The sequence below is a fragment of the Macaca thibetana genome, chromosome 8 (genome assembly GCF_024542745.1).
Source record: "Macaca thibetana thibetana isolate TM-01 chromosome 8, ASM2454274v1, whole genome shotgun sequence".
Lineage (NCBI taxonomy): Eukaryota > Metazoa > Chordata > Mammalia > Primates > Cercopithecidae > Macaca > Macaca thibetana.
Genome location: NC_065585.1, coordinates 66,221,305 through 66,237,420, shown reverse-complemented (window position 1 = coordinate 66,237,420; position 16,116 = coordinate 66,221,305). Strand labels below are relative to the sequence as shown.

At 35.1% G+C, this 16,116-nt stretch overlaps 1 protein-coding gene across 2 annotated transcripts in view; it reads left to right on the top strand.

Annotated features, from left to right (window-relative positions):
- The first annotated feature begins 880 nt into the window (after positions 1–880).
- ZC2HC1A (zinc finger C2HC-type containing 1A) overlaps positions 881–16,116 on the top strand; it is a 53,351-nt gene continuing 38,115 nt past the window's right edge. Inside the window, exons 1-3 of one of the 2 annotated variants that reach the window (XM_050802188.1) lie at positions 881–998; positions 10,651–10,727; positions 13,443–13,559. In XM_050802188.1, the coding sequence (XP_050658145.1) occupies positions 983–998; positions 10,651–10,727; positions 13,443–13,559 (210 nt within the window). In that variant the 5' untranslated portion in view covers positions 881–982. The remainder of the gene's footprint in view (positions 999–10,650; positions 10,728–13,442; positions 13,560–16,116) is intronic. The other variant, XM_050802189.1, reaches the window with a different exon arrangement.

Here is a 16,116-nt window from a genome sequence, read left to right as displayed (position 1 = left end):
GATACGGTATAGTCAACAAACAATACAGCTTGTTTACGATTGCTAAATCTAATTTTCAAAGAAATGTCGTTCTGGTAATTGTAAGCAAAACAATTAAAATTGTCTCAGTTTTTAAGTTACTTTAATCTTCAGGAGGTTTTTGAACTCTGTTAGAGACGGGCGAGCCTCATTCTGTCAGGTTGTAACTTAATTCCTCAACTCAAACTTCCCAGATCAAACATTATCAGGCCAGGCGACTGTTTTGGTTCAAGGATGATAAAGTACAGGGACAGGGTAGGCCAAGAGTAGAAGACGGAGGGAGAACTGGGTTTCACTTCTAATTTTTGGACCAAGCTTTCGTGGTGAGGAAATTGTTTTCAAGGGCTTAGAACAATCGCAGTTCCACAATCGCCGATAGAAAAAGTATGATTTCTCTAGAAAAAAAAAGTGTCTTAACCTATGAAGCTGTGTGTGAAGATCAAGTCTAGGGGATACGCTGAAGTCAAGTCATGCGACCAAAGAGCAGAAAACAGAGAGTGCTGCATGCAAGCGTGCTAGGCGTTTGTTTGGTTTGCTTGCCTGCTTAAAGTATCTGCTGGGAGGGATGGCGGCTAGAAGTCAGAGGCATTGACTTGATTTGAGGAACTGGTGAAGCAGAGTCCAGGAGGTGCTGAGGTACTCTAAATAGGAGGATAAGGTATGAGGGAAAACAAGGCTGGAGTCAAACGAAGGCGCCGTTGCGTCGCAGAATGCAACCTGAAGCGGCTCGCGGCTCCCTGGAGGGTAACCGGGGGAGACACAGCCGGGTGGCAGCCAGGCGGAGACCGCAGGAGCCTAGCCTCCGCCGAGGCCCCGCCCCCACGGATCCCCGCCCCCGCAGCTGCGGAACCAATGGGAGCCCGGAATGTTAGCGGGTGGGAGGTGCGGCTGGGTTGCTACAGCCAGAACTGGGCGGCGGCGGGCGCTGCGGGAGGAGTCTCGCTGAGCTCTGGGCGGTGGCGCAATGGAGGGACTGGAAGGTGAGGCGATGAAGGGATGCGGGCAGGACGGCTAGAGCGGGCCTGGAACAGCTGGGGACCCTGGGCACCAGTAGCAGGAAGGCGAGGGCAGGTTCGGAGCGGCGGACCTCACCGCGTCGCCGCCGCGTCTCCGGGGGCCGGGGCCATAGGGAGCCGGACAGTCCCCGATGCGGTGGAGCGAACGCTCCCGGGCTGCCCCGCCTTAGACGGTCTTCAACTGGGCTTGCCAGCCCGGAGCCAGATCCTGCCTCTGGCAAGATGCCTGCACGTCTCTTCCTACTATTTTCTGATCTTGCTTGACTCCTGAGTGCCCTTTTAGTGATCCCAGTCTCTGGCCAGATTTTGTTTTCCTTGCACTGGACTCTATCCATTATTGTCCACGGCCTTAACACCACCAGGCCAGTTTGTGCTGGAGTCCCGGGGTGTGTCTCCGGCCTCGAGCTCCTGACATTCCTTGGCTAGTTTCCCTAGGTAACCGCTTTTTTACATTTCGACAGCATCTTCTGTCGGAGGGATGTCAGAGCATCTCCTAAGGAAGTGTCACTGGCCAGCTTTAGAGCCGGTACAATCGATTATCAGGAGGATTTGATGGCTTATTCACGGCCGCTGAGTGAGGAAGAGCCTGTAATTGATTCCTTATCTTTGGGTTTATCTTTGTACTGTAACCATGACTCCAGATTTTGCTTTGTTCCCAGTTCTTTCACTTTTTCTCTATTCTGTTTACTCATTTTATCCTGTGTAATGAAAGCATTCACCTAAAAACAAAGGAAGGAAAAAAACACGGTAACTAGCATTGGCAACAACAATTTCAAGATTTTTTTATTTGTTTTGATGAAGAACAAACCTTCAGAATTGAAAGATCCTCTTGTCTTGATTTAGCTCCTTTCCCCCTGTCTCCTAGTTTACACGGATTCAGCTGGAATTAAGAATTAGCAGAAGCTTTGAGTCTTGTGTATTGTTGCATGCTAGGGAGTAAAATATTGTACATTGTGTGATGAAGTGAAAAGTGGTAACCGGTAACTTTTTCAGTCACCTAAGTTCACCAAAAAACAGATGTAATAACGTGAGTAGCAGTTTATTTCGTGCTTTTGCTCTGATAAATAAATAATTCCGATAATTTTTCATTTGTGGGCAGCTGCAGTGTGCTATGGCCAAATGAAGGTCTTGTTTTTTGCTTAGGTGTTTTTGGAAGATAATTCAAGTGTCCATGAAATAAGGAATTGTAATGATAGTGCAGTATATTTTTTACTTTCAAGATACTTTTGTATCTTGGTGGGATTAAAGCACAGTGGGTAGGAGTATGGGTTCTGGAATTCTTATGAGATTATCATACACAATATGATAAGGTTTTATTACATATTATCTATAAAGTGTTTTTTAACAGTTTGCAGATTTTTATTATTTTATTCAACATTTGTTATTAAGGCAAAGATCATCATCTGATTTTTCACTTACGTATCCTAGGCACCTAAAACAATGCCTGACACAAAGTGGGTACTCAATAAATATTTGTTGTTAAATAAATGTCTATTACGGGCATCTTTTTAGGTTCTAGGATGCAGCAAAGAATAAAAATGATAAAGATTTACTCTCATCGAACCTACATTTTAGTGGACCTTACATTTTAACAGTGCTAAGATATTACTATTGAAACCTTACTATGAATGTTTTTAAAATGTAATGGAAACCTATTATGATACTCAGTTGGATAGGTGGACAAATAGGATTCTGTATTTATAGGCATGTTTTATGGACCCAGCTTATGATGTTACAGGGCCCAGCTTATGATGTTAATAGTGCTTGCTCTTTACTGTTACATTTTTTTTTTTTTAAGAAAATAAGATTCTATCATTAACTATAATGTGTTTAATTGTGATAAATCGGGTTGAAATATGTGAAGTTGCCCTAAATTATGTAGGGCAAAACAGTTGAATTCTGGTAATTTCAAGTGGTTCAATTTAATAAAGGTTCTGAGAATTTTCTGTTGAAGTTAGGATGGTGCCTTTCTCCTCTTTCTCCTTCTCCCCCTCCCTCCCCTAAGAGATCACACTTTGCAAATATCAAACTCTGAGTCTTAAGTTTACCGTTCATTAATTCATTCATCCATTCTTTCATTCTAGAAACATTGATACAGTGATAGATAAAGTAGTTTCTTTCCTCTATTGGAAGTTAAAGTCTAGTACTTTGAAGGTGTCTAATAAATATTACATTGCAGTATCCAGTAAGAAATATTCAAAAGTTTGCTTAATGTGTCAGAGTAATTGAGTAAGTATTGTACTCTGGCATTAGACATATGTTTCTAGTTGAAACCAGTTACCAGACATTGATCTTGGCTATAAAACCAGAAAATATATGGACTCTTGAAAATTTCTATTAAAGATAATCTCACTCTTTCTTATAACTTTTACGTTATTTGCATGTAATCATATACCATTTGTTTTACTTTTGGTCTTCTGGGTCTTTATGCTTCTTGAATAGTCAATAGATGAGGTATTAGGCTCAAGCCCTATACTTTGAAACCAAATACAAGTTATCTATGTTTTTGTAGAATCAATATCTGAGCACTTCTACTTTCTGTGGGTAATTATAGCAAAGCCTTTTCATTCAATAAAATTTGTGCCCTACAAAATCTAAATCTATCTAAGGATAATAGAAGTAGTTCTAGACTTGGGAGAGTTCTAATCTCTTACAAGCTTTTTTTTTTTTTTTTGGTCGTCAAATGAAGAGATGGTAAAATCTAAGCAGATTTTATCCGTGTATACAGTATTGTCATTCCCTTCATATCCCTAATAAATGGTTATAAAAGTTGTGGCAGAGATCCAGGCTGTCCGTTCCTTTTGCAGATTGTTGAAATTATTAGATCTTAGTATTGCCCTCTAAAACTTGATTAGAAGACTGACTGCTCTTCAGTGTAGCCCTTGGTTTAAAGACAGTCATGTCTCATCAAAATTTCTTTTTTGTTTTATTTTTTCGTAGTATAAATGTATACTAGTTTACTGAATAATTTATCTTTATTCATTTATCTAGCATTTATTGCTTTTTGGTACTGAGTTGGATGCCAGATATTTTAATAGACAGTGTATTGGAGAGGACTGTGTTTGAGTCCTTGCTTTGTTTCTTTTTAGCTCTATAATTTGGTCAGTTTACTTAATCTGAACCCTTATTTTCCCTGCTATGAAAAAAATGAAGCTATTAAATATGTAACTACCTAAATTATATTAAGTATTAAATAATGTAATATATGTAAAACATTTAGCTAAGTGCCTAGTGCATAGGAGTCCCTCTCAGTGTGTGTTTGTTAGATGGAGAAAATCACAAAAAGCATGTTAGCAGGTCCAGTATAGGTAAAACATAGCATGCTTGGGAGGAGAGAAGGAAATACTGAAGCCAAGAGAGAAAGGAATTTAAAGGTGAAAGGGATTCATCAGCAGTGGCTCAGACTATCGAAAGGCCCAGTAGGATGGGGATTCAAAAGAGGGCTTCAGATTTGACCATTAGTAAATTAATAGTAATCAGTTACCTTCCTTTTTAATGTCATTATTATCTCCTTATTAAACAAACTTTCCCTGATTATCCATACTTCTCCAAGACAGCGTTGTGACCATCTTTTCTCCCCTTACTTCGTTCTTCCTTCATTGTGGTTATCACCATGTAACATTTTATATATGAGTTTTTATTTGTTTTTTCCCTATTAGATGAGTGAAAGCTCTATAAGATCAGGTCTTTGTTTTTTTTTTTTTTTAATCATCTTTATACCCCTACCTCCTAGAACAGTTTCTGCCTCATGCTAGGTGCTCAACAAATACTTATTGAATCAAGGAATGGATGTATTTCTTTCTTTGTATCTTTCTTTCATTCTTTTTTTTTTTTGAGATGGAGTTTTGCTCTTGTTGCCCAGGCTGGAGTGCAATGGCACGATCTTGGCTCACCACAACCTCTGCCTCCCGGATTCAAGCGATTCTTCTGCCTCAGCCTCTGGAGTAGCTGGGATTACAGGCATGTGTCACCACGCCCAGTTAATTTTGTATTTTTAGTAGAGACGGGGTTTCTCCATGTTGGTCAGGCTGGTTTCGAACTCCCGACCTCAGGTGATCCGCCCGCCTTGGCCTCCCAAAGGGCTGGGATTACAGGTGTGAGCCACCATGCCTGGCACAATGGTTGTATTTCAATACAGTGCTTGGTCTGATAATGTCTCCCTGCAATTTAGACAGCAAGTGAATGAGAGGTAGGGAAAGACTAAGCAGAAAATGTAAGTTAGTGTTTCAAAAAATATGCTCCTCAGGACACTGGTGGAGGACATTGGTCTTGGGAGTACAAAGGATTTCTGATAAAATAAATTTGGGGAAATAACAACATATTATCTCTTTAAGACTAAGGGAGTTCTGCTCTAAGAGAACCCATTTAACTTAGTTTAATCTACCATTTTCCAAACGTTTGGCCGTGAAGCAAGGGATTTGAGGATAATTCCTAGTATAAATCATGGGTCATGTTCAGACTGGGTAGGAAGGGACACGCAGCCAGGAATGAGCTTATTAAGAAAAGCAAGTCACTTTGAGATCAAGATAGTAACTTAGAAAAAGGTAGGAAGTAGAATTCTATGGTTAAAGAGGAAACTTGAGTGTTTTAAAGTCCAGAGTTGGTTGTTTAGGCAGTAGTTTTGCCAAACTAGAGTGCAGGTGACTAAAATGCTGTGAAGGATGAAGGTTGTGTGTTGAGTTGGGTAGGCATTGACTAGGTTAAGACAAAAACTCTTCTAGGATGAGCTGAAAAGGGTAAATCTTGTGAGACACTGGAGAATATTGATTTGAAAGTAATTCGATTTTAGAAAGGATACTGGGAAGAAAGTGGTATAACATATTTTGTGCTTCAAAGGAAAGGTTTGTTGAGCATTAAAGGAATCAAATGAACGATGATAAAATGTAAGACTTAACAGCAGTAAGGAGATAGACATGCCACAAGGGAGGCCAGAAATGTTCTTAATTTCCAAAATTTCTTTGAAAATGTTCTCTCACAGTTCTTAAATGTATGCATTTTAAAATGTCACAACTATTTTAAATAAAATAATTATTTCTCATCACTTACAGTGTTAGATAAAGATACCATTTCAAGTCTTATCATCATGCAGGTTTTGAAGTTGCAAAATATAAGCAACTCATAGTTGCAAAATATAAGCAACTCATAACGGAATCAACAGTGTGTGCCAAATAAATTTTGCATGGAGAGATTGGCTTTTTAAGAGTTCAGGAATATTAAAGTACTTTTTTGACTTGGTTCTATCCATCACCTTGAGTGCTTATTTCAACAGTATTTGCTCTCTGGTACAATATTCACCCCTCTGAATATCATCTTTCTCTTGTATTTTTGTACGCTGCAAAATTTGCTAGTTTTTGCCACTTAGGAAAGGTTAGTGGAATTTGCCTGCATGTCTTGGAAAGTAGTAGTTTTTATTTCTGTAGGTTATGAAGCATTTTATTTGTAATAGTTGATCCTCTGAAATTTTAAAGTAAATTGAGCAAATATTAGCCTCATTTAACAGTTGTTAAACTGAGTCTGCCTATATGATTAGTCATACATTTTCTTCTAATTCATGTCTTAAAGACTTTTCTAATAAGGAGTTCTTTGCTGTAAGTCCTTTCAGGTTCTCAGTTCTCTGTGTAGATAAGTGGAAATTATTTCCTCAACATGGTATATACTACCTGAAGCATTCATTCTACCATCTGCAATTGGTTTAATCATTCTTATATATAAACTTTATTTAAAAAATCAGTAAGAAAGATGTCTTCTATGTAATTTTCTTGCTAACGTGGTCTTAAGGTAGATTTTGTTAAATTACAGTATGTTACAAATAAAAGGGGACCATATATCATTTAACTTAAATTCTTTATTTTATATAAGAAAATCTAAACCTTAGAAAGCTTAAATATCTTGCCTGGGGACTCATAGTTCTCAGTGACAGAGCTGGGGACTTGAAGTCAGATAATATAAGACAAATTCCAGTGCTTTTTCAACTATAGTTGTCATGTCTTTTAATGAATTTAATTAGAGCAAAATGTGGCTTTTGACTCTGAGGCCTAAGGTATTTATCATAATCTGGGTAGAAGGTTCCATTAATATGTTTTTTAAAATTATTTTAGTAATAAAATTTATATCCAGGCACATGATGATTATTTTAATTTTAATTGAGTGAAAGGTGCAGCCACATTATTATTTAATTAGTTGCGTGTGTGAGGTCAGAATATTTTAACCCCTTGGTCCAATTAATCTTAATATAAGTATTACATGTATAAAATAACAATTCAAATAATACATACAGTTTGCATAACTAAGTAATCTTAACCTTATAGCAGTATACTTTCTATTATCTGGTGATAAAGAAAACATGATTTTTTTTTACCCTAGACTCTTCAGATCAACTCAGTATGCCACTTAACTGATCACTAGCAGTATTTCTTCATGCCTTGGAGATTAATAAGATAAAGTTTGTTTTTAAGGTTTAGTAATTTACCATAGAGATAACCTTTAAGGTAAAAGAACATGACAAATTGATTTGTTTAAAATAATTACAAGAAAACTACATATTTTCAACTAATCAGCTTGGTTATCCTTAAATTATGACTTTTCTGTGTTAATTCTGGTCTTTTTGCCCACTGATAACTCTTAAGCCCATTTTAATTGATAATTTTGCTTACTTCAAAATACAGTAAGAAGTATTTTTTTACAACAACTGACAACTTACCAATGAAACTAAAGAAAACATGACAATGTGAAGTTTCACAATTTAAATTATAGAAATTATTTTAAATTTTTAAAAAAATTTTACTTTAAGTTCTGGGATACATGTGCAGAATGTGCAGGTTTGTTACATAGGTATACATGTGCCATGGTGGTTTGCTGCACCCATCAACCTGTCATCTAGGTTTTAAGCCCCACATGCATTAGATATTTGTCCTAATGCTCTCCCTCCTCTTGCTCCCTACGCCCTGACAGGCCCTGGTGTGTGATGTTCGCCTCCCTGTGTCCATGTGTTCTCATTGTTCACCTCCCACTTATGAATGAGAACATGTGGTGTTTGATTTTCTGTTCCTATGTTAGTTTGCTGAGAATGATGGTTTCCAGCTTCATCCATGCCCCTGCAAAGGACATGAACTCATTCTTTTTTATGACTGCATAGTATTCCATGGTGGATATGTGCCACATTTTCTTCATCCAGTCTATCATTGATGGGCATTTGGGTTGGTTCTAAGTCTTTGCTATTGTAAATAGTGCTGCAGTAAGCATACGTGTGCATGTGTCTTTGTAGTAGAATGATTTATAATTCTTTGGGTATATATCCAGTAATGGGATTGCTGGGTCAAATGGTATTTCTGGTTCTAGATCCTTGAGGAATCACCACACTGACTTCCACAATGGTTGAATTAATTTACAATCCCACCAACAATGTAAAAGTGTTCCTATTTCTCCACATCTTCTCCAGCATCTGTTGTTTCCTGACTTTTTAATGATCGCCATTCTAACTGGCATAAAATGAAATTCTGTTTTAGAGAATGAAAGCGTTGTCAAAATTGGAGAATTGTTACCTTCCTACTGGGTAGAGGTTCCCTCCATAGGTCTTGACATCAACACACATGCGCATGTTGTATTTTGTCAATTACAGTGCTATGCTCTATGACCAGCTAATATTAGAAGACATTATAAATTTATATATATGTAATATATATATATATCTTTATTTTGGGTGAAGTAATTGCATTCTTTTCCAAAAAAGATTTCTTTGGGGTATAATTGCTTTTAAATTATCCCCAAATAGCATTATTTTAAAATGGGATTGTATGTGTTTATGCCTTATAGTGATAATAATTTTCTTTTTTAAAAAAATGTTTAAACATGTTTGATAGCTTGTGGAAATTAATGTCAAGAACTGGATTTTATTATATGGTAATATTCTGGTTGCTGTTATGTTTTAATTTTTTTGTATAAAAAATAAGAGATGATTTGGTTCTTAGATCTATTTAATAAGTAAGTAATAGAGTATGTTAGCTTTATGAGAACAATAATTGTGTTATTCTGTCCTTGTGTTAATATTACTTAATGCATGCTTAGTATGTAGTTTTTCTATGTGCTGAATTTATTTTTCTCAATAGTTAATTTTTATAAGATTTTGCTTTGTCATCTATTTAACAAGTAGATAAGCAAATACACTTTTAAGTATAATATGTGGTGCTTTTTAATATTTTTTATTGATGAATTTTAAAATCATTCCTTATGTAAAAGAATACATGAAAACTATAAGCAAATTTAGTAGATTAGTTAGCATGTGATGTTACTTAGACCATCATTTTGAAGACATTCTTATCTAAATGAACGTAATGGTTTCCGTTTAGTAACTCTGGATTGTAGTGGACTTAAGTGATCCAGATAAATGAGATGCTCTCCCTAAATAGCTTAGCTCCTGGTGTTGGAGAAGGACAAATCAGGCAAATGTTAGCTTTGCTTTTGTGGTGTTGACTGCTTAACTGCCACCACACAACATTGCCTCCATCTGAGATGACAAGTAGTCACTATCCACCAAATAGGGCAGTGGAGTAACAGGAAAATGAGAAAACAAAACAATTCTTCTGTTACTGTATTTGAATGCAATCTTACTAATATCTATTTTGGTTTGCCTGTTTAGTTCTCCGTGAACTCACTAAATGTCTTGGACCAGGTTATATGGAGTCATAATTGTACTTTTAAAAATTAGTTTGTTACTTCCAAAGGAAAATGTTTTTCTATTTGTCTTTCATATGATAAAAGAATTTCAGCATCTCTAAAATATTCAGCAGAAACTAAGGGGAAAATGTTACATGTTTAAGTATCATTTTTAGGAAATTACAGGTATGAAAACAAGTTTATGTTTGATATTTGGAAATAAAATAAAATGACAAAATGAATTATGTAGAGTCACAAAGAATGTAGGTTCTTTTTTTTTTTTTCTTTTTAGTAATAACATTTGTTGTATTCAGGTACATGATAGTTATATTAATTTTGTTAATAACTGAGTGAAAGTTGTAGCTACCTCTTTATTTAATTTTGTTTGTAAGGTCAGAATATCTCCATTTACTAGTCCACTGACTCTTTATAAGTTGTATATGTAAAAAATAATAATTCATATAATACATGTAATTGCATAACTAGGTGATAGCATTGCACTTTCTGTTTGGTGATAAACAGAATAAGATTCCTTTTATTCTATATACTTCAAATCATTGGAGGAAGTTGCTGAACTGATCACTAATGGTATTTCTTCATGCCTTGGAAATTAATAAGATAAATTTTGTTCTTAAAATGTAGTAATTTACCATAGAGATAGCCTATAAGTTAAGAGAATATGACAAATTGATTTGCTTAAAATAATTACAAGAAAATTAGATATTCCCAACAGTATTAGTTTGGATATCTTTAAATCATGACTCTTGCATATTTATCTTGACCTTTTTCACCACTGATAACTAAGTATTATACTCCTTTTAATAGATAATTTTGCTTATTTCAAAATGCAGTAAAACATTTTTCACAAAAACTGATAATTTACCTATAAAACTAAAAGATTAAAATGTGAAGTTGCACAATTTTAAGTTATAGAAATTATTTATTAAATTCCTTCCTGTTTTAGAGAATGGAGGTGTTGTCCAAGTTGGAGAATTGTTACCTTGCAAGATTTGTGGAAGAACATTCTTTCCAGTAGCATTAGTGAGTAGACTGATTTTGTACCTTTATGGTTTTACAGATCTGTAATTGTTCAATAATTCTGGTCAATTCTCATGGGAAGAACTTATGTGGAACAGTTTTTCAAGAGTTAATGGGTAATATTCTTTGTTCAAGGGTCTTGATTTCAGCTATGCCATTCTTCCAGAATGCTTTCTTTCCTTCAGAATTTGGTCTTCAGAACTCTTCTATTAAAGTTTAAAGTTATTCCTAGTTTTATGAGACTCTTACCAAAAACAAACAAAATCACAACAAACGAAATCAGATACCTTAGAAATAAGTAATTATTTACAGATACAAAATAATATAATGTCTGGAATTTGCTTTATAGGACTTCAGGAAAAAATCAGGGATAGGTGAAACAAAATTGTTCAAATATTGGTAACTGTTGAAGCTGGGTGGTAAGTAGTAAAAGGGAATTAATTATCCTTTTTTGTCACCTCTTATGTTTGAAATGTTTCAAAGAAAAATATTTTTTCAATGTAAAAGTACACCTGAAATTTTTTATGCGTTCTTTAGATATGTTAGCTACTTAGTAAGTACAAATAAAAACGCTTTTAACTAATCTTAATAAAAATTACCTAATTAAATAGGGAATAATAAAAATTATGCCTGTGTACCTTACGTATTTTAATTTCAAACACAAATACACATTTATTAACACTTTGATGTAAGACAGGATTTTTCTGTGAATATGGATCTGCTGATTAAAGTTCTGCCCTATTCCGCTGTGCATCCTCTTACTTTTTCTAGTTTGTTTGTTTAAAGCAAAGTGAGGAATTAATGATCCAAAATGTCCTTCTGACTGTAAGAACCTTTTAAATAATGATGGCTTTTTTGTAATCTTTTAAAAACATCTTGCCCACACATTCAATGATTTTTTTTCTTATCAATTTATTATTTTTCAGAGTGTTCAGCTGAATTTCACAGCAAAAAAAAAAAAAAAAAAAAAAAAGCCTTTTTCTGCTCTCTTTTATGTGGTATTTAACTTAATAATGTTATAACGACTAAAACTTGAGTTATGTTGGGAAACAAACACCACATACACTTGACATATATAACTTAATAAGGAACATATATACGTGGGTCCACTAGGTAGTCATCTGCTATCCTCATTTAAAAAAAAATACTTAAGAGCTATAATTATAGTGCTTGTTTGTTGAAATGAAAACTGAAAATAAGTATGTAAAGCAGTTGATTGCTAATTGTGTACTGAAAGCCTAAGAGACTCCAAGACACCAAATAATCCAGTTTTGAGGTTTTGTTTTTCCCAGAGAAAGTTTGACAGTTCTACCTTCTTTAGTGTTTATGAAAATACAAAAGAAAAAAGTGTATTTAGTGTACCGATGTCATCAGTCATCGTGGTTAATATATTGGAGGGAAAATGTTTATCCAGTTGGTTTACTGGAGGTCATTTAAGACAGCTTCCATTCTAATTTCCCTAAACTGAATAACTGAATAAATGAATGAATGGACAACTCCATAAAAACAAACAAACAAACAAAAAACCTGTAGGAGTTTTAAACACTAGATAGCTCAAGAAAAATCCTAGGTGAAGAAAACTGCTAAGTTTGGGTTCCAGAAGGGAGGAAAAGAATTAGTATGAGGGAAGGACACAAATCAGACCACCTGTCCTATTAGTTTGTGTTAACTTTATATTAGCATACTACTGTTACGTTAACTTTAGTAATCCAAACTACTACTCTTACGTTAACTTTTGTAATCCTAAAACTAATGTATTCTTTGTATTTTCTTTTTCTAGTGTCTATGTTCAGGTATTTAATGGAGACTTTTTTTTTTTTTTTCTCAGTGTAGTAATTTTGACTTTGTTACTTTTTCTTAGTGTTACAGGACAGAGAAATATGTTACAGGAAAAGGGTCCCAATGGAGACCCTAAAAGAGAGTTTTTGGATTTTGCACACGAGTTGAGGGCGAGTTTGCAGTGCAAAGTGAAAGCAAGTTTTTTAAGAAAGTGATGAAAGAACTGGTACTCCATAGACAGAGCAGCCCTGAGGGCTGCTGGTTGCCCATTTTTATGGTTATTTCTTGATGATATGCTAAACAAGGGGTGGATTATTCATGCCTCCTCTTTTTAAAACATACAGGGTAAGTTCCCGATGTTACCATGGCATTTGTAAACTGTCATGGCACTGGTGGGAGTGTAGCAGTGAGGCTGACCAGAGGTCACTGTCGTCACCATTGTGCTTTTGGTGGGTTTTGTCTGGTTCCTTTACTGCAACCTATTTTATTAGAAAGATCTTTATGACCTGTATTTTGTGCTGATCTCCTATTTTATCCTGTGACTTAGAATGCCGTAACCATCTGGGAATGCAGCCCAGTAGGTTTCAGCCTCATTTTACCCAGCTCCTGTTTAAGATGGAATTGCTCTGGTTCACACACTTCTGACATTAGTAATGTACAAACTAGGAGAAGAATATTAAATAACTTAATGAAATGTTAGAATAGTGTTTATAATTTTTTTTTTTTTTAACGAGAAAGATAACTTAGAGCATGCATTATACATACCTTTTACAACTTAACTTTTGGTTAAGGCAAGGTGTATCTTATTTATTTATTATTTTGTATTCAGATTTTTCATTTGGCCTCAGATTTTTAAACTGGTCTCAATGTAAATAAAGTTCTCTAGTCTTACCTTCTGTAGAAAAGATAATGATAGGCTACATTTCTTTTTCTTAACAGAAAAAACATGGACCCATTTGCCAGAAAACTGCTACTAAAAAACGGAAGACTTTTGATTCAAGCAGACAGAGAGCTGAAGGAACTGATATTCCAACAGTGAAACCTCTCAAACCAAGGGTAACTATATAACCTTTTGAACAGTATGAACCTTGGTGTTATGTATGTTGAAAAATATTATATTATCTGTTACATTAAGATTAAGAATAAGCACAATTATCTGCTACATTAAGATTAAAGAATAAATACAATTGTATGTTTAGAAATTATCAGAAGCTTATAAAACAAATTTTATTTTAAACAATAAGCTTTTAAACTTCAAAGGAGAGACCAAGGTGTGGTCTCAAACTCCATCAATTACAGTGAGATTTTTATAGCATTGGAGAGCCAATTGCTGTCCCACATTCTTTTCAAGTCATTATTAAAAGCTTTCAGTATAACTTAAGTTCTTATTTATTACATCTTCTACCATTATGATAATGTCTACATCCAGAAAGTTAAGCAATTATTTACAGACATTTTAGCATAACAGATACTGCTTATTTTGACATATTGATTGCCAGGATTTGTAATCTGTATAATGTTTCTAAGGAAAAGTTTTATCAGTTGTTCAGTGTCCAGATATAGTTATTGTCAGTTTATTTTCTTTCTTGAAACCAAAGCAATGAACCTATTGTGATAATCTCTCCTTACTATCTGTCATATATTATAGTAATCCCTTGGTATTTGTGGGAGATTGGTTCCAGGACCCGCCTCTGATATCAGTATCTGTGGATACTCAAACTCCTTATGGCATAATACTTATGCACATCCTCCCATATACTTTATGTCTAGATTACCTATAATTTAATGCAATATAAATAGTTGTTGAATTGTGTCTTTAATGTTTGTTACTTTTTATTGTTACATGGTTGTTTACTTTTTTCCTGAATGTTTCTGATTCATGGTTGGTTGAATCCATGGATGCGCAAGCCATGAATGTGGAACCCATGAGTAGTAAGGGCCAACTACGTATTGCTAGGAGTAAATTACTTATGTACTTATTCAGCATAGTTGTGAAGCATCGTTTGAGTGAAATGGTCTAAGCTAAGTACCTGATTGAATAGGTTTTTGAAACAAAATCCTACTGTTAATGATAATAACTTCTTCCAGTGGTATAAGAACATTTTTCTATGGGGAAATTAATCTTACTAATAAAAAATCATTTGATGATAGAAAAATTAGATGTTCATTTTTATTTTTACTGTGAACATTTAAAGTAAGGATGGTAAGGTTTGAATAAACTACATAAATCAATATATGACGTTTTTCTTAGGTACCTGCTACCTATATTAGCCTTAACTTGCTTTAGTAGATAAAATTGCCAAATCTTTGGAGGCAGTACAATATAGTGCGTGCTAAATTGGTTCAAGAGTCATACTGTCTGAATTTAACCTTCACTTTGCTGCATACCGTATTATTCTGAGCAAGTTATTGTAATTATGCTTCTGTTCTCTGTAAAATGGTGATAGTAGTAGTATTTATCTTGTGTGGTTATTGTAGGGATTACATAAGATTATCCATGGTGATTTCAATGAATATTAGTCATCCTGTTTCTTTTATAAGGAATTGGGGTTGTAAACTTAAAAACTGAATCTTAGGAAAAAGCAAAGTGAAAACCATTGCTTTGAATTAAGTGTTCATTGCCCTGTTACCTAAAACTGTGGCCCACAGAGCAGTAATAGCGGCAGTATTTGGGAACTTGTTAGACATGCAGAATCTCAGCCTCCTCCCAAACATACTGAATTAGAATCATTTTAAGAACATCCTTGGGTGAGTCATATGCATATTAAAGTTTGAGAAGCAGTGTCTTAGAAGCTTTGTATGTTGTAAGTGTAGTTCTTAATATATTTACCTGTATCAAGAAAATCCTACAAAATCATAAGCAGAGTGGGCAAAGCAAATACAAATTTCGTTTTTGGAAAAACAAAAGGTAGGCATAATTCATAGATTACCAAATATACGTAAGGACTGCCCCAAAGCAGTTGAAATCCAGGAGAAATTACCCATAAGAGGAGGTATAGGAAATTGCTTGGGGGCCTGTGGCTGGATTCTGGAAAGATTTCCAGAATCTACCTTAAAGGTGAGGGGTTTCCTCATCTTAAAAGTGATTCCTTAAAGGTGAGAGATCTTATCAGATAGTATCTTTATCTATTGTTTAGTACAACCAAGGCAGAAACTGGGAGGAGCTGAAGGAATTTGGATAGCTACCAGCTGGAATGAGCAGGGCTGAAATTGTATAAAAGCCAGGAGGGAGAGAATGGTGGGAGTGGGAATAGATTGTTGAGGAGGCCTAGTATCAGAGGCCCTTAGAAAACATTAGTGAAAATGCCTTTCCTGAAGATGAACGGCCTGACCTAAAAGGCTGTGACCTTTTTTTTTTTTTTTTTGAAGTGGTTCTCATAAGATCTGAGGGAAGCAGGGTGTAATTACACAGACACCTTATTTGCAGGAACTAGTCTGAATCTGTTGCAATAGAGAGGAGAGCTGCTGGTTTGTATAGCTACCCTGGGCCTCTCCTCCCAAAAACTTCTTGCAAATAGCTGAACCAGGAAATCTATGCTGAATAGTAGAAATGAATAATAGAAGTGATGAATAATAGAAAGTATATTAGCTCAGCATTGAAAAAAGATGCTAT